Raw genomic sequence first — 17,126 nt, forward strand, 5'->3', positions numbered from 1 at the left:
GGGTTGAAACGAAAATGTACGTAATGAAATTGCTAAGCCAACAAAACAGTAAGAAGGAAATAACCCCTCCGATAATATGTATGTTTAATAAGTACAAATCAGCAGCTTGTTTCATCACCAAGTTTATTATCGTCATACATGCGAAATACCAGCAAAGAAGCAAATGAGCACAAAGTGCTGCAACATTTACCCTGAGATTTCAGCACAGGACAATCACAATGTTTGTAAGACATACGGTACAAGACTATATTATTTTAAAACTGAAAATACAGTAGCCTCCGGTCAAAACATGGCTTGTTTTATAACCCTAAAAAATTTATAGCTGTACAGAAACAAGCTACAAATGCAATTTAATGGCAGAATAAATCTGTTGGATTAAAAACTCCTGTTCATGCTACACCCTAGTTACTGAGCAAACCAAATCAAGGAGCAAACTTATTGATTTCAGAGAAATGTATACAGAACTCAATTTGTCAGAAATAAAAAGGATGTTGACTGTATGCTCCTCATAACCATGCCTGCAATTTCACTGTGCTTGTGTTTATATTTTATGTGCATAGTATATTTCATATGTATAATCTTGTATGAAGGAAAACAAACAGAATAAAAGAAACACTACACTGCACTGCAGTAGATGTAAAGTGTTTCATAGCAGCAGCAATCCAGGTGCTGACACACATCAAAATTTCCACTTAAATACCATACGCTCTATTATGTGCACGTCCAAGTAATATCAGCGCCATAGCTTCAGACAGGTTCGGACTGATTACAGGTGGTCCCCGACTTGCGATGGGGTTAAGTTCCGCTAAACCCATCGTGAGTTCAAGATGCATTGAACACACCTAATACGCACCTCTCGTCAGACTGGGAGATGCGGATCGCTGCCCAGCATCACGAGAGCATATTGCACCGCATATCGCTTGCCGAGGGGAAAAAAAAATCAAAATTCAAAATTTAGAGTATGGTATTTACTGAATGTCTATCGCCAGCTCACCATCATAAAATCGAAAAATCGTAAGTAGAACCATCGTAAGTCGAGGAGCATCTGTATATAAAAATGATCAGATCCCTTATACAAAAAAGCTGTGCTCGCCTTCATTTTCATCTTTGCCAGTACAGTGTGGCTTTCACTCGTGTTACACTAATGCGATCTATTGTTCCAGCATGCATTCCGCTGGATATGAATTCAAATAATTCATTCCCTAAAGTGAGTCAAATAGAAGCATCATAGGCAGAGAGGTTGTACAAAGAGGTCGAAATATGGAAGGCTACATCTGGTGTCCAATGCATAGTCAGCTTTTTTATTCTCTGGGTGCTGGAGGCATGATCTTGCCAACGGCTGGTCACAGGTAGTGGTCAAAGCACGGCACTCATGTTTGTAGGAAGATTTCCACTGCCTCTTCACTATGGATGATGGTCACTTCTCCAGTCAAAATAAAACAATTCAGTAAATAATAAGTAAAGCAACTGCTAATTCAATAACTTGTTGCAGTGTTTGCCGAAATCTGAAAATATGCCAAGTTCATTGACTCACTACTGTTTCAGGAAAGCTTCCTTGTTGGATAGTGTATTGTAGTATCCGTTGTCCTCCAATTCCTCTTCAATCATGGCCTGAAAACGAGAAAGAAGGACACATCCAGGGCTGAATTCATTAGGTCTACGTAAGAAAATTTGGCAAAAATGCAAACTACAGAACATTAATATGGTCAGCGACTAATTCGCCTATAAATAAACTGCTATACTTACTAGCATCTGTTCGTAAGTTATTCCCTCTTGAAGATTCAAGTATTGCATGTCCCCTGAAAGAAAGTCTACTATCAATGGCAAATGATGACTTTTTCATCCCAGTAGAGCACGGCGTACTGCTTGCGAAGTTAAGACAATTTGCGAATGCCTCCTACTGTGATGAGTTAAGTTCTAAAAAAACAAAAAACTGCAGCTGAAATTATTTTAGAAAAAACATTCACAGATTATTTTCCTTTGATGAAGAGTTTCAAGAATTAGAAGTGCAACTATAAGGTAGATACACCAAAAAAAAAAAAAAAAAGATGAGTATTAACCAGAGCCTTGCCCCTATGAGTGGCACTACCGGGGCAGCTGGTAGCGGTTAAGGGTGCTGCCTTTGGATCCAGGCTTGCAGGTTTGAATCCTACTTCCAGCTGTAGTACTCTTGAGCAAGGTACTTACCATAAATGGCTCCAATACTGTGAGTAAATAACTGTAGGTAGATTAACACTGTAAGTCGCTTTGGAGAAAAGCGTCAGCTAAATACCTTGAGCTGTAGCACAAAGCTGTTTCCCTCCAAAAGACTGCAGCGGAGTCCAGCGATCCACGCTGATCTGCTCAATGACTTCTGGCGATGTCTGCAGGAGCTACGGACATAGCAGAAAGTGGCTCATGAATCGAGATAAGCCAGAAAATGTTTCTTGCTCTTCTTGCTATGATCCCTGACAAGTGCAGTGTGATGAAACATTAATAACATAAATAAATAGTTCTTTTTTCCCTTTCCGGTGCACAAAATCCGTTCTGCAGCACGTTAGTTCTACACATGTTATTGATGCTTCCAGTGGTTATGGCACACTGGATTAATTTATACAATCAGATTAAATGATACACTCTAGTGTACGTTCCTTAATATTTGGAAAAACACAGTCACTGTTAAGCAAATAATGAGAAGGTGATGATTTACTTGAATCCATGTCCCTTTAATATCTATGTATTTCCTTCCAACGTAGTAGACCAAGTAATACAACGAATATTAATGCGGAACTGATTCCCTAACCTTATTGAGCTCCACCTTGAGATTGTAAGGGCTGCTCCGGTAGTCGAAAAGGGACTTCTTGAACCTTTCAATCGCCCTGCGCCTGAGGTTCTGGTCAAGAGTAGGTGGGAGCTGGAAAATGCCATAACTGATCAGCAGAACTACGAAGGACAACAAGACACAGAGGTAATGTACCTATGCTTGATCACATAGTAAAATTTTCCCCATCTGATCAAACACAAAGAGAAAATACAAGTCTGAACCAGTAACAATCATAACATGACACTGGAAGTCAGGGCAGAGGGAGCAGATGGTATCTCACCTGGCTGATATAGATGATTTTATGCAACAGCTGCAGCAGTCTCTGAACGGGGTCGTCGATTTCACGGACTTTCCTCTGAGACACGCATATTCCTGCTGATGCTGCGGGTGAAAAAAGGGTGAGCGTGTAAATTCTGTACCTACGTGTTACAGTACAATAAGTGCAATACCGGAGAACCGAAAGTGCCGCCTAGTCAAAAGTGTCCAGCTCTCTACCTGTTTAACTGAGGGAAATGGGGCTTTTATACCCGTGTCTCAGCTGTAAAAGCACCAACATCTGAACTCAACCCCAACCCTAACCCACACACACACTGGCTGAAACCGCTCGTCTCGAGCGGGGTCGCGGCGAGCCGGAGCCTAACACGGGGCGTAAGGCCGGAGGGGGAGGGGACACACCCAGGACGGGACGCCAGTCCATCGCAAGGCACCCCAAGCGGGACCCGAACCCCAGACCCACCAGAGAGCGGGACCCGACCCTAACCCTGCAATGTAGACATGGGTGCAAGGCTACAGCACTGCCCTCTCCCAGCCTGCTCTCTCTCCTCCCTGGAGTTTACTGTCTGACTGCAAGATGATGAAATCTGAACTACAGAAAAAAAGAAACGCTCATTAACAAATTCCGGATTTATATTCTGTCCTGATGGAGCAACGAAGGTCCCAAAGACGACCTGAATTACCTGGTCGAGGTTTTATTTTTGGAACAGCGACATCTTCGCTGAAACACAGAAGATAAAGCGACATAACCGTCATCAGTATTGTCATGTCACGGTAACTGTCACGATCGGTATTTTCGTTCTATGAATGATCACCTTTTTTATAGACAAGTACACATGCATGCTGTGTGCTAAAACACAGTCACAGCGATACAGTACAAGTAAATACATACACACTTAGATACACACTCACTCACCAGGGATAGTTTTGCTCTTCTGTTAAAGTAGCAGAAACACTGTGTTTTACGGTCCCTTTAAACACAAGAAATACCCATAAATGCCCCATAAAGATATATAGGCATGTAGTACAGTGTGCAGTTTGAGAAATGTTGTTTATTAATATATGCTGCTCAGAAATGCTTTGCTCAGTTGATCTTTTATATTGAATACTGTACTGTAAGTTATAATGTGTATTGTGTAAAACAAAACATGTTTTTGTGGTTCTCGTCTCCTCTGCTGCATATAAATTTTATATATATCAGCTGATATTTGTAAAGAAGTGCGGGTTCACTCGATATTTCCGAGGGGATTTCAGTCACGATTTTTTCCAGTTATTTATAATTTTTAAGTAAATGTATTAAATACATCATTTTTGAAGCTCACCACTCATGAGAATACTTAATATTTTATAATTTTTTTTTTTTTGCTTGCAATTAAACGAGCGTTAAAGAAAACAGAAAATGAAATGTTCCGAACATGCTAGGAGGAATGTGCAGTGTTACTCAACGACCGATGAGCACATCAACACTGGGAGGACTTACTCATCGACAAGTCTTTGCACGAACCAGTAGAGTCAAGACGGGAGGTGTCGACATCCGCGCCGCATCCAGTACCTGCGGAATTAAATTATTATATACCTTATACACCATTATGCACCTGGAAATTTTAACTGGCCTTAACCATGATCTCGCTGGCCAAATGAAGGTTTTTGCAAAAAAGAGCGTAAGAAATAAGGTTTAATTTTCGCCTCGGCAGTGAGTCGGACTGCAAACTTTCCAAAGTAAGGAAAGGATGTTTTACAACATCGCTGTTTTACATTGTACAATACAGTCAAGCAAATGCGATCAAAAAACATCCATTTTGTCGAGCAGTTTTATCTCAATAAGTGCTGAAAAACAAACCGTGTCTTTGAATGACTGAGAAATGTGTGAGTGGGAAACTTTAAGAGCTGTATTCAAAACTGTTGGGCCTTTTCACGTGGATGAGTCCCCAGTGATCCAAGTCTTTTCTTCACTTTTTAAACAGGCAGAAAGAAGTATGATTTAAGAATGCGGGCTGCATTGGAGCGTGCCGTTACAGGAATGACAGGTGAGGCTTGTCACTTGTTAGAACGCAGAGTTTAACACTGAATATCTAGAATTTTGCAAATCCTCTTTTTCGGATTATGATGTACCGTAAGACTCAGATGCTGCTTTGATACATATGAACAAAACCCTATTCCCGGAGGACTGGGACATTTGCTTTCATGTACTTACTTGTGAGCGCAGGTTTGTCGTTGCTGCAGCTGTCACCGGACGAGATAAATCGGACCGACGCAGAATTCTGCCGCAGCCCCAACAAAGAGATTTGCCGTTTCCAAAAATGCCCGCTTCATTATTATCGGTCGTGTTATTATTTTTCCCGGTACCGTAATTCATTTCCTGTCCAAGAGAGCTTCGCATCCCCAAAAACCGATAGAACGATTGTCAAGGTCGGGAGTGGTGATGAAAATAACTCATTCTCCTGACTTCAGCAGAAATCAGAGGCACAGCGACCACGGAAAACAACACTGACAATGTATGTAGAGCTATTGCTCGGTCTTTCCTACTTTACAGAATTCATTACTAGAAGGTCACCTCACCTGGGAGGTCAGGTGTGAATCTAACTGAAAGCTGTAACTTGCAGAGCTGTGGACTACCCTCTCCTGCCGTATACAGAGAAAATATGCATTTTTCGCTTACTCTTCAACTATAAAAAGCAGAGGAGTAAACAGGGGAAGCAGATCAGTACATTCACGATGCCCAAGGTAAGAGGGTAGCTTTAAGATATGAATACCTTTCCCAGAGCCATGTGTGCATTTCTGATGGCTGGATTCCTGTACGTCCTGCCCAGAGAGATGATGTGTGTCACTCGAGTCCCTCTTCAGTTCCATGGATCCATCGGTGCGCACGCTGGTGCCTCTCTTGGACTCCTCCTGTTGGACGAACACAGGCCTTTCAACACCACCCGTGAGTCTAAGTCTTTTGTGTCACTTTATCAGCTGTATATTTTTAGGCTTTTCTGTTTTATGACAGTGGGGGGTGAGGTGGCGCAGCGGGCTTGGTCTCGCTCTCTGATGGGTCTGGGGTTCGAGTCCCGCTTGGGGTGCCTTGCGATGGACTGGCATCCCGTCCAGGGTGCGTCCCCTCGCCCTCCAGCCTTGCGCCCCGTGTTGCCAGGTGAGGCTCCGGTTTGCTGCGACCCCACTCGGGAGAAGCAATTTCAGACTCTGTGTGTGTGTGTGTGTGTGTGTGTGTGTGTGTGTTTTATGACCGTACAGTATTCTGGAAACAAATTCATATGAAGTGTAAGTTGTCAGGCACTTTTGTTCAGAAGGGTAACCCGTGAGTGCTCGCTGAACACACTGTTACTATAAGAAATCTGCTCAACTAAATGGACCTCGTTCAGTCTCTTTCACCGCTTGCAGTGTAACCTGAGAGAGCGATGGGCGACGACAGTTGATGCCTCCACAGTTGGCTTCGAGGAAGTACTTCTGCGCTCGCTTCCTGTCCCGTTCCAGCTTCCTCTCCAGCGTGTGCTGGGAGGTGCACAGGCTATCCATGAACCTCATCATGAGGTCAGAGATCCTGGAGCTGACCTCCACGATGTCGGGGCGCAGATCGGCATCTGGCGTCAAGCACCTGCAGGGCACCCCGAATGGAAATACCTCAACAAAACGAACTACATCAACATTGTACATCTTTAATATTATACAGATTCATGTTTCCTTAGGGCAGCAGTTTAAATATGTGTTCTAAAAATATCCACCCACTATCATTGACCACTTATTATATAACCGCTTGACACCGAGGACAGGACGCATGTCTATCACAGGATAATCACACACTCCCCAATTAAGATGAAACTTATCTTTGAACTGTGGGAGGAAACCAGAGCACCCGACATAAAGCCACACACAGCTGGATTAAAACTCCCGTTCAGTTGCTATTATTATAATAATATAAATATACATTTACCATTTAACGATGTCCGCCACTCTTCCAGAGAAGGCCTCTTCGGTCAGCGGTTCATAAATGGCTTCCACAATCTACCAGCAACCGGCAAACAAAAAGTTAACAGAATTGAAAGAACAAAACAACGTTCCAGTAACATTCAGTGAACTGTCGTGAGCATATGGAAAGTGAAAGGCACAAAGCAGACACGGATGCAGAGGGGTAGCGTACACCGTCAGCCATACAGCACGTCTGGTACAGAACATGCCGGAGTCTCACCTTGGTGGCGAGGGACAGCATGTTAGTGCTATAGAAGGGGGGTCGCAGCATCGCCATGTGATACAAGATGCAGCCCAAAGCCCACACATCTGCCTTCTCCCCATAGGGCTCGCTTTTCACTATCTCTGGACTGAGACGGGAGTGAAGGAACCACACTGTTAGAGGTACTGACCTGAAAACATACTTTAGATCAGTGCTCGATAATACGATTGAAATTTATAAAGCAGTATAAAAATGATACCATGACCTGAAATCTGGAACGAAATCTGAGCGACAACTTCCTTTTTTCTGCTGTTAGTATATTTTTTAACGTGCACAAGTTCAGACCAGCACTCACCAGGAGTAGAGAATCGTGCCCACCACTGATGTCAGCTTGCTGTTCTCTTCTTTCTGCTTTGCCAGGCCAAAGTCCGCTGGAATATTATGCCATTAGTGCAGTATGACAGTATTAGTATTAGTAGTATACAGTATTAGTTAATGACCACTCTGTACATCCTATACTTTCTTCTGCCTTTAGTCAAAAGAAATTTGCTAAACCCATGCATTAATTTACGAATCTTCTCCTCTCTTAGGTAGCAAAGCCATGTTTTTCAGTTCAGAATTGTTTATAATCAAAAGCAAAAATCAGATGATATTGGCTCCATTCTTTGCCGAAATGGAAATGGAGTGATGGAAGGCAGCTGAACTAGGAGTCTATATCCTGTGTATATAAATGTGTATGTATGTAATATATATACACACACTGTACCTTATAAGGAGTTTATAGTAATACACATATATATAACTCTCCATGATGAAAGTGTGTGAACCCTGCAGAGATGGCTGTTATTCATGTACAAGATATAAAAATAGACTTATAAAATCTAAACCCTAAATCTTAAAAAGAAAATGAATCAGTGATTATGATTTACACACCTGATTTTACTTACCTGTTTGGTTTAGCCAATAAAACTTGGGGATCGTTTATTTCTGCGCCTGTGCTACTTCCGTATTTCTACCACGCACACAATTTCCTCTGAAGCAACATACGGAATTGGTCATCACGCACCAATTATGTCAGATGAGAATGAGATTATGTCATGAAATAACGATTTTGCGATGAGCCGAGGGACACAAGGGGTTCACATACTTTCCAGCGGCACTGTACACGTGTTTGGGACACGCAAGGGAACGCACTCACTGATGGTGACTTTGTCCTTCTCTCCCAGCATGATGTTATTCGGGGTTAAGTCTCTGTGAATGATCCTCTTGTCTTTGTGGAGATACCGCAGCGCTAGACACAGCTTTGGAGTTTCAGACAGAAAACAGCAAATAATTATTCTGCCCGCATCCACAGGGCTCCGCTGTCTGAAGCAGCGAAATACTTATTTCTTATTCCTATTAATACGGCACAAAGCAAAAATGACATGGCTTCGACAAAGTTACTGTACTGTTGGTTTCCAACCTGAATGAAGATGTTCCAGACTCTTTCTTCAGTGAACTGCTGTTGCTTCTCCTTCAGAGAGTGGAAATGCTCAGCCATAGGCACCCCTTCAATGAGCTCCATGACAATGTATAGCCTGTCATCTATCACAGAGCGCAAACCTGTTAGCGGCAATACGTAACAACGGCTGTTGCAAATGCACTCCCTCAATCGCTGTCTTTAACCGCTTCTCCAAGTCAGGGTCACGGTGGTGTGGAACCTATCCTGGAAGCACCGGGCACAAGGCTAAGTAGGGTACACAGTGGGTGGGCCAGCAGTACGTCACAGGGTAGCCACACCCCTGCAGTCGCACACTATGGGAAATTTAATTCGCCTGTTCAACTGAAAGACATGTCCTTGGAATATGGGAGGAAACCAGAGCGCCTGAAGGTGGCCCACACAAAAACTGGGAGAAGTTGCCGACTCCACAAACTGAGCCGGAGCAGTAAATCCGGATTTAAGAAAGAAAGGTGTTCAGCCCTTGGGCTTGAGACCACGGTGACCCTGCCGTGGAAAGGGAGTTATAGATGCTGGATGGATGGGTGTCTAGTCCTTGTAAAACCCCTGTTGAGTGCAACATGACACCCAAACACCGAAACTATTGGCTAAATATAAATGTTATTTAATTGAGGCTTTTCTCCAAAGTAACACGCAGAATAAGAGCACACAAGTGTCAACAGTGTTTGGGTGGATTTCATAGCTCTGTTTTTCCCTACAGCATCTTTTATTTCTTCTTCATATCATTACTACGTAGAAGATTGTTATAGATTATTAATTTGCAATACTGCATCGTACCAAAATATAAGCAAATCTGAACGGTTCGAAGATCTTGTTTCAATTCAGCACAAGGAAACCGAGTTCTTTAAGTACCTTTACGTGCCATACTTACTTTCCAAAAAGGTCTTGTAGTATCGAACGATATTTGGATGGTTTATCTGTGGACAATTGCAAAATGAGATCCGGTGAAGCACTCATCTCATCGCGAGTTTGTGCAAATTATGCATTGCAAGTCGGAACGAATTCTTCTGCCGCTGCACGCGACAGGTGGGTGCTACAGATCTGCGAGGGTGGGAAGTACATGCACGTGTGTGTAACAGCACAGGGGTGCTACCTGCTCCTTGATGATGCTCAGTTCGGACACAATCTTCTCGACGTTGACCTCCCGGTCTTTCTTGTCTTTCCCGAAGGCTGGGTTGTGAAGGTTCACTTCTTTCAAAGCGACAAGGTTCTGCCCGGCCTGCTTCCGGACCTTTCACAGGGACCCGAGGAAACGCCGATGAGCCGAGACTTCTCTTAGGATGTATCTTTTGAGACTCGCGTATTCTGATGGTGTCCTGCTTAACAAATCTCTAACCTCATCCCTGAGTGCGACTTTTATTCACCCTCGTGTGCAACTGAATCATTTTAATCTTTCTTAATAAATTCGATTCCCCTCTTCCAAAAAAACCAGAACACAACATCATGCGTCACGGCATGTATAATAGAGCACAAGTCCAAAGGAATGGGCTGGAGTGAACAGCATCAGCTTTTCCACGGACAGTGTTCTCGTTTTTTTGTTCGCTGTTGTAATTCGTGAAAATATCGTAATACAACCGGCGATTCGTCAACCTTGAACACGCTGCCGAAGGCTCCGCTACCCAGGTGGTCCAGAATGGCGTAGCCATTGACCACCTTCAGGGGAGAACGGTCCAGGCTCATACGCGCAATGTTCTCCCTCAGGCTGCTCAGTTCCTCTTCCTGCAAACATTGCAAATGCACTGCTTCAGAATATTTCATGTACATGCAGGAAAAGTTACACAAATACAGTTCAAGCGCTAATTTGGCTCTGATTGCGACAGGCCTGAGCTGATAAACTTGTTAGCGCCACCTAGTGGTGAGAGAAACCACCTGCCAGCCAAAAGCACCAACCAGGCGCTACTGATTGCCATGAGGCTGAAAGACAAATCATTCAAAGGGACGGATCAGGGTGTTCTTGGTTATTAGTCTAATATTCTATAATACTAACAAATGGAAACTGTACTTGTGTAGATAATTCAACATTTACAGTCACTATTACAGATCATTTTAAGAGTCACACTCAAGGCCACACTCACTATAAATAACCGCTTATCCTGTCAATGCAGTCATATTTTGGCAGGGTTACAAATTGCAGTGATAGAAGTTGTATGGAAACATTGTAAAGCAAGAAAAAGCTACTCACAGAAAGAGCAGACACCTTTTCTTGGAGGGCCTCGTAGGCAGCGATGTCGCGGACATAGTGCCCGATGTCGATAAACGCTGCAAACATATCTGCTGAAAACAGCCTGAAATTTTGAGATGCATTAATAATTCACTGCCTTTAAAAGCCTTCTGATACCAAGCTATAAATACAAACTTTTATAATGTTAGCAGATAAAATGTTTACCTTTTAAAAAGAGGTCGATTTCTCTCCATGCTGAAGAGGAAACGTAATGTCCTAAAGGCATAACACTGTCGGAAAAAAATTAAAAAACAAAAATTGTGTTATCATTCATTGCACTTGCCCAGTCATTTATAGTTAATAAATTTTACTGATGCATTTCTATAAGCGACTTACAATAATAAGCAACTTACAATTATTTACCCATCTACACAGCTGGGTAATTTTACTAGAGCAATTTAGGGTAAGTACTTTGCTCCAGGGTACTACAGCTGGGATTCAAATCGGCAACTTTTGGGTCCAAAGGCAGCAGCTGTAACCACCATACTACCAGCAACCCTCTGCATTTAAAATTAAGTTTATGGTTATCCAGAACATCAACTGTGACAGCCAGTAGGGTAGTGATTAGAGCTGCTGTCTTTAAACCCAAAGGTCACGGGTTTAAACCCCACCTTCGGCTGTAGTACCCGTGAGAACCCTAAACTGCTCTGGTAAAATTACCCATCTCTTTAACTGGATAAATAACTGCAGGTAGCATAACACTCTAAGTTGCTTTGGAGAAAAGCACCAGCTAAATGAAATAATGGGGAATCGTTTTCACTCGCATAACGTGCACAGAGTATGTCGCATAGCATAAGGAATGGGAGCAGTGTTATTAGAACAAAGACCTGGAGTGACTTTGCCTTTGGTCCAGGCTGTGCATCATGCGGCAAAATCAACTTTCCGATGATATGCACCCCATTCTCCTGGGAAAGTAATAGAAAGACATAGAAGTGTTAAAGGGTCGGTAAATTACTATAGAATTTGAGGAGATAGTATCAACAGTGTCCTGACAGCATGCATAGTGACAAAACTAGTTTGAGGCAGTGATGGGTTCCAATGAAATGAGCATATATATCAAAGGTGTATGAACAGTTTATGCCCACCTAGACACCTCTGCAAAGGTCTTGACCCACAGGGATAGATGGCGAGGAGAACGGATAAAAGTCCTACCTGAACAACCTGATGAGCCGTGGCGTCATCCAGGATGAGCTCCGTTAGAGCCGCACAGCATGCTGGGAAAGGTGCATGTGGGAAAGAGGAGCGTGACAATGCCATCTACTGTACCAACTTGGCTGGAATCTGACAAAGCAGTTTAACTGGGAAGGAAAAGTTCACAGCAAGTTGTTTGTGTAAAGTTTAACTCGCTGGACCTGCTGCTTCAGCTCACCTTCAAAAAAACTGGACAACCTCTGCAGTATTTATACGTCGCCAGATACCACGAGGGGATGACCTTTGGACAAACAAGTATTTTCTACAAAGCATTTATTTGGCTTTCATTGAGTGTTTGTTAAGGGGGGTGGGGTGGCGCAGAGGGTTGGCCAGGTCCTGCTCTCTGGCGGGTCTGGGGTTTGAGTCCTGCTTGGCGTGCCTTGTGATGGACTGGTGTCCCCTCCTGGGTGTGTCCCCTCCCCCTCCAGCCTTACGCCCTGCGTGTTGCCGGGTTCAGCTCCGGCTCGCTGCAACCCTGCTTGGGAAAAGTGGCCTCAGCCTGCGTACGAGTGTTTGTTGGGAACTCACCTGCCTGTAGAGACAGTGTGTTCTCCAGCGTTTCCTGTGGACTGAGCTCCTCGGCAAGGTGCTGTTTGTGGACACGGCCTGCAGCGTTCGCACTGGACAGTGTCTCCACCGAGGTGCGAGCAGAAATGAACGCCCGCTCGCTGGACAGACAGCGTGAGAACCCTCATGATGATGGTGATGATAATTACGTCCCATCATTCTCTCACTCTCATACTGCACATGCATCCCACTGTCACCTCCCCAGACCCGCAGAGCAGGACCCACCTGCGCAGGATGCGCAGAAGCTGCTGAGGACCACCCCAGAGCCGGATCTCTGCTGCGGCTTCAGGGTCCTCACACAGCTGCACCAGGACCCAGGTGGCACTCCACAGCAGCTGGAGGTGGTCTGAGTGGAGGAGGCTGAGGAGCACGGGCACCCCGTCCAACGCCCTCATCTGCTCCCGCACCTGCCGGCTTGGGCACAACAGCCTGAGCAGCTCCGCACAGACCCTGGGGGGCGGCAAGGGCGCACTGACACACAGCGCCAAGGTATCTGCTCATGTGCCTATGTGCATATGTATGAGGGAAATGAACTTACTGTTTTGACAGCAAGTCATATTCCTGCAGCACTACTAGAAGATTCCCCACAACCGCAAGCTCTCCTATCTTCTCCTTACAATCGGGGCTGCACAAAATTTTTCCAATTACAGTCATTTAAAAATAATTCTTAATTCTTCACAGTATACATTCTTCTTTTCTATTTACTTCCTGATATACCCAAAAATTATAATATCGCTTGTCTCTTAAAAATATATTTTTTTAAATGCCAAGATCAGCGCAACATCACAACTAAAATGAGTAAGTTGGCAGATGAATGCTGTGCGAGTACCTCTCGGCCAGGCTGGTGAGGGCCAGGAGAGCTCCCAGTAACACACTGCTGTCCCGTGTTGCAAGGAGCTTCACCAGGGTCTGCATATAAAAACAGACATAACCCTGCGGTATCACTGTTTTGTCATTATCATATCTGCAGACAGCTATGGTTTACATGAATCACCCAAAGGGCACAAGGGGTAGGTGAAACAATATCACTGAAACGAAGACTGGATTATGTGTGGGGGAGCTGGTGACACGGGGGAGCGTGGTGGCGCAGTGAGTTTGATCGGGTCCTGCTCTCCGGTGGGTCTGGGGTTTGAATCCCACTTGGAGTGCCTTGCGATGGACTAGCGTCCTGTCCTGGGTGTGTCCCCTTTCCCCTCCACCCTTAAACCCTGTGTTGCCGGGTTGGGCTCCGGCTCCCCGCGACCCCCCCTATAGGACAAGTGGTTTCAGATAATGTGTGTGTAGCTGGTGACACAGCAGGTAGCGCTGGTGCCTCACAACACCTATGCTGTGTGTATGGACATGAGTTGCAGGTTCTCCGTATGTTTGCGTGAGATTCCACTGGGTGCTCTGGTTTCCTACCACAGCCCAAAGATGAGCTTCAGGCAAACTGGTCACTGTTCTATTCTATCACTGGAAACAGCACTGGCTGGCTAATACCCTGCTGGATTTATTTTGGACCCGAGCCCCTGCTATACCATCCATGTCATTAGCTGATACATCAGTCAGAACTGGAGATGTGGAGTGAAGCTGCATAGAAGGTCAAGTTAACGGACTGCGGGAGCAAATTAACTGAACTGATAACCTTGTGAGCACCACACTCAACAACCCACGGCCTTTGCTCTTCAGTCGCTGAAAGTTTCTGGAACACATCTGCGCAAAGTGACAAAGGAAGTGTTAGAAACCAGAAGAAAAAAAAGTTTTTAGGAAAATACGAAGCAAAAGTTGATACTTACAGGTCATATTGACCAGCTTTTCCACAGCGAATGCTTGTTCCTCGCCCTCCAGATACTCATTGCAAACAAGCTCCATGTGCTACAGTGAATAAGAATAATAACACTTAACAGTTATGCATGTAATTTATGTGGCACTTCTTCAGAGATTCATGTTTTCACATTATTTGAAAAGTACTCGCTTCACCATTGCAAGTCTGTCAATTCCCTGGAGTTCATGGAAAACTCTCTGAAATGAGATGACATGTAATGAACTGAATTTTAGAAATGTTTGTTTTTTTTTATTTTTAAGAACAACACATAGAAAAAGGGGAACAGAGCATTGCCCCCACTCTTCACCTGGTGATGCGGATCCCTTATCAACAGTCGGAGACAAATCAGCGCTCCTAAGATGTTGTCAGGAGGGGCTTCATGGAACCACCGACTAAAAGTACAAGAAATAAGCAACTTCATGCTTGGAAAACATTTATTACAAATAGTTCCTCAATGTATCCCTGTCCTTCTTAATCATCGTATTCACAACCAACCACTTTTCCCCATATATTTCGATTTCTATTATTATTGTTATTCTTCTTTTATTATTTTTTTCTTTTTTCCCTTTAGTAAAATACCAGTGCTGTTAAAAAAAAAAAAAAAAAAAAAAAAAAAAAAAAAAAAAACTTCACTGTGAAATGAGATTGGTACCTGCAAACAAGCCTGTTCTTAACCAAACAGGTGAAAATGTTCAGGAAGAATTTGCCCAGGGGGTGACCGCTGAAGTCTCTGTGATTCCTGTACGTTACGCTTTGTGTGGAACACAGAAACGCATGAAGAAAACACTGTTACTGAATATGTTCATAATCAGCAGCTGGAGATGTAAAAAAAAAAAAAAATTGAGGACATATGACCGCCTTGCTGCGTACCTGAAGCTCTCCAGTTCCAAGGCCTCATTGGCTAGCTGCCTACCATTCTTGTTCCAGCTATTAATGTTCTGCTGATGGGTGTGTTGAACCTTGGAATGGTTCCCTCTTGTCACCTGAGACAATGAAATCCATTAATGCCAAAATAGTGGGTATTTATATTTAGGAAATTGTAGAAACATTAAGGGATTACATACAATTAAGGGATTTTGAGAGCAGCAGGTAGCCTAAAGACATGGACCTGGAACTTGAAAAGCCCTGCTGTTCTTTCCTTGAGTGCAAATACAGCACTACAGCTGGATTGCTTAAATATTGGGCTGCATGGTGGCACAGTGAGTAGCGTTGCTGTCTCACAGCACCTGGGTGGTACAAGAGAACGTGGGTTCGATCCCCGCTCAGTCTGTGTGGAGTGTGTATGTTCTCCCTGTGTCTGTGTGGGTTTCCTCTGGGTGCTCTGGTTTCCTCCCACACTCCAAAGACATGCTGTTCAGGTTCCCCCATAGTGTGTGACTGACACAGAGAGAGTGTGTTCCACTGATGTATGGATGAGTGACCCAGTGTAAGTAGTGTATCTAGCAGTGTAAGTCACCATGGTGAATAAGGTGTGTGGGCTCATAACACTATGTAATATCTGCTGTAAGTTGCTTTTTGAGAAAAGCATCTGCTAAGTGAATAAATGTAAATATCACCTGTAAATGGACTGGTCAAACATGCTATGAAATAAATCTTCAAACTCATAATAAAAATCAGAAAACTTTACCGGAGGACTGTGACTCGGAACACTGAGCAGGGACAGAAGCTTTTTGAGACCACATAATTCCCTAAAACCATAAAGAAATTATTACACGGAAAAATTCAAGACACATTTCATAAAACAGAAGGGGGGAAAAAAAACATGGTTCTCACCTGTCAACAGTTCCTTTTAACTTTGAGAGTGTTTTGTCTGTTCCCTTAACCTTTCTTGTCTTGTTTGGGCATTGCAAAATTTCACTATTTGCACAAGTCATTCCCTAGATGCACACAAACACATGTTCAGAACTATAACATACCAGAACAGAGTTCTGTAACTACTGCTACTACTAGAAAAAAAAAATCCAATAATAAGCCATGAACATATTGAAATATTACAAACAAGAATTAAACCCAAAAGATAATGAAGTACTAAATTTTGACTTTCAGCTGATGTGTGATGATGTATAAACGTGCCTTATAAATATATATATATTATTATTATATATATAATAATATACAATGTCATGTGTATGCAAATATTATATATATATATATGTATTTGCATACACATAACACGTATGGAATGCATAATCATTTTTTAATTTATAATTACTTTTTATCTAATTAATATTACGATACTAAGTTACATTACAACAACTACGCAACACAGAACACTGGACTAACCACTGACTAATTCAAATATATTTTCATAAATCATTGTTAATCACATCTATTTAAATTACATTTAAGGTTCAAAACATTTTGCTTCCCTAAGGTGAAACTCACCTGTGTGAAATGAGACAAATTTACAACTAAAGGAACTGTGGAGGTATTTTTTGAAACAGGAGTCAGAGAACGCTGCACTTCCAGGAACCAAAGCGCAAGGCAAAGTCACAGCTCCATTTCACGTACAACTGGGGACATGTATAATGTATGAGCCAATCACCGAACGCGATCCACGGATTCCATCCAATAGCTAGGCCCGATGTTCGTACGTGC

General features: G+C 43.3%; 1 protein-coding gene across 7 annotated transcripts; it reads right to left on the bottom strand.

The window, feature by feature from the left end:
* Nucleotides 1-989: 989 nt before the first annotated feature.
* Nucleotides 990-17,004, bottom strand: nek10 (NIMA-related kinase 10). 7 transcript variants are annotated; one of them, XM_018740564.2, is made up of 36 exons: nucleotides 16,914-17,004; nucleotides 16,302-16,405; nucleotides 16,156-16,216; nucleotides 15,399-15,511; nucleotides 15,181-15,279; nucleotides 14,836-14,920; nucleotides 14,684-14,725; nucleotides 14,500-14,578; nucleotides 14,349-14,416; nucleotides 13,554-13,633; nucleotides 13,263-13,349; nucleotides 12,950-13,174; nucleotides 12,686-12,825; nucleotides 12,119-12,180; nucleotides 11,794-11,871; nucleotides 11,132-11,196; nucleotides 10,928-11,030; nucleotides 10,336-10,464; nucleotides 9,839-9,976; nucleotides 9,617-9,662; nucleotides 8,710-8,831; nucleotides 8,446-8,548; nucleotides 7,603-7,678; nucleotides 7,266-7,395; nucleotides 7,011-7,081; nucleotides 6,467-6,674; nucleotides 5,830-5,968; nucleotides 4,557-4,628; nucleotides 3,993-4,047; nucleotides 3,760-3,797; nucleotides 3,084-3,184; nucleotides 2,783-2,893; nucleotides 2,273-2,372; nucleotides 1,747-1,811; nucleotides 1,535-1,611; nucleotides 990-1,420 (listed from the first exon to the last, which is right to left on the bottom strand). In XM_018740564.2, the coding sequence occupies exons 2-36, from the start codon at nucleotides 16,400-16,402 to the stop codon at nucleotides 1,405-1,407; spliced, it is 3,285 nt and encodes a 1,094-aa protein (XP_018596080.1). In that variant the 5' UTR covers nucleotides 16,403-16,405; nucleotides 16,914-17,004; the 3' UTR covers nucleotides 990-1,404. The 7 variants fall into 7 exon arrangements, with proteins under 7 accessions (XP_018596080.1, XP_018596075.1, XP_018596074.1 ...); XM_018740559.2 differs by lacking the exons at nucleotides 14,836-14,920; nucleotides 15,181-15,279; nucleotides 15,399-15,511; ... (1 more) ...; nucleotides 16,302-16,405; nucleotides 16,914-17,004 and having other exon boundaries at nucleotides 1,747-1,799; nucleotides 14,684-14,705; XM_018740558.2 differs by lacking the exons at nucleotides 14,836-14,920; nucleotides 15,181-15,279; nucleotides 15,399-15,511; ... (1 more) ...; nucleotides 16,302-16,405; nucleotides 16,914-17,004 and having other exon boundaries at nucleotides 990-1,423; nucleotides 1,538-1,611; nucleotides 14,684-14,705.
* Nucleotides 17,005-17,126: the final 122 nt, after the last annotated feature.

This window comes from Scleropages formosus, chromosome 18 (genome assembly GCF_900964775.1).
Source record: "Scleropages formosus chromosome 18, fSclFor1.1, whole genome shotgun sequence".
Classification (NCBI taxonomy): Eukaryota; Metazoa; Chordata; class Actinopteri; order Osteoglossiformes; family Osteoglossidae; genus Scleropages; species Scleropages formosus.

What these genes read in the sequence shown, in the direction of transcription:
- nek10 (XM_018740564.2), bottom strand. Translation starts at nt 16,402, where the DNA reads ATGACTTGTGCAAATAGTGAAATTTTGCAATGCCCAAACAAGACAAGA. An exon ending in TTGAGTGTGGTGCTCACAAG is followed by an intron (nt 13,634 to 14,348) that starts GTTATCAGTTCA and finishes TTTTATATGCAG; the next exon opens with ACCCTGGTGAAGCTCCTTGC. An exon ending in GTCGCCCATCGCTCTCTCAG is followed by an intron (nt 5,969 to 6,466) that starts GTTACACTGCAA and finishes TTCGTCCAACAG; the next exon opens with GAGGAGTCCAAGAGAGGCAC.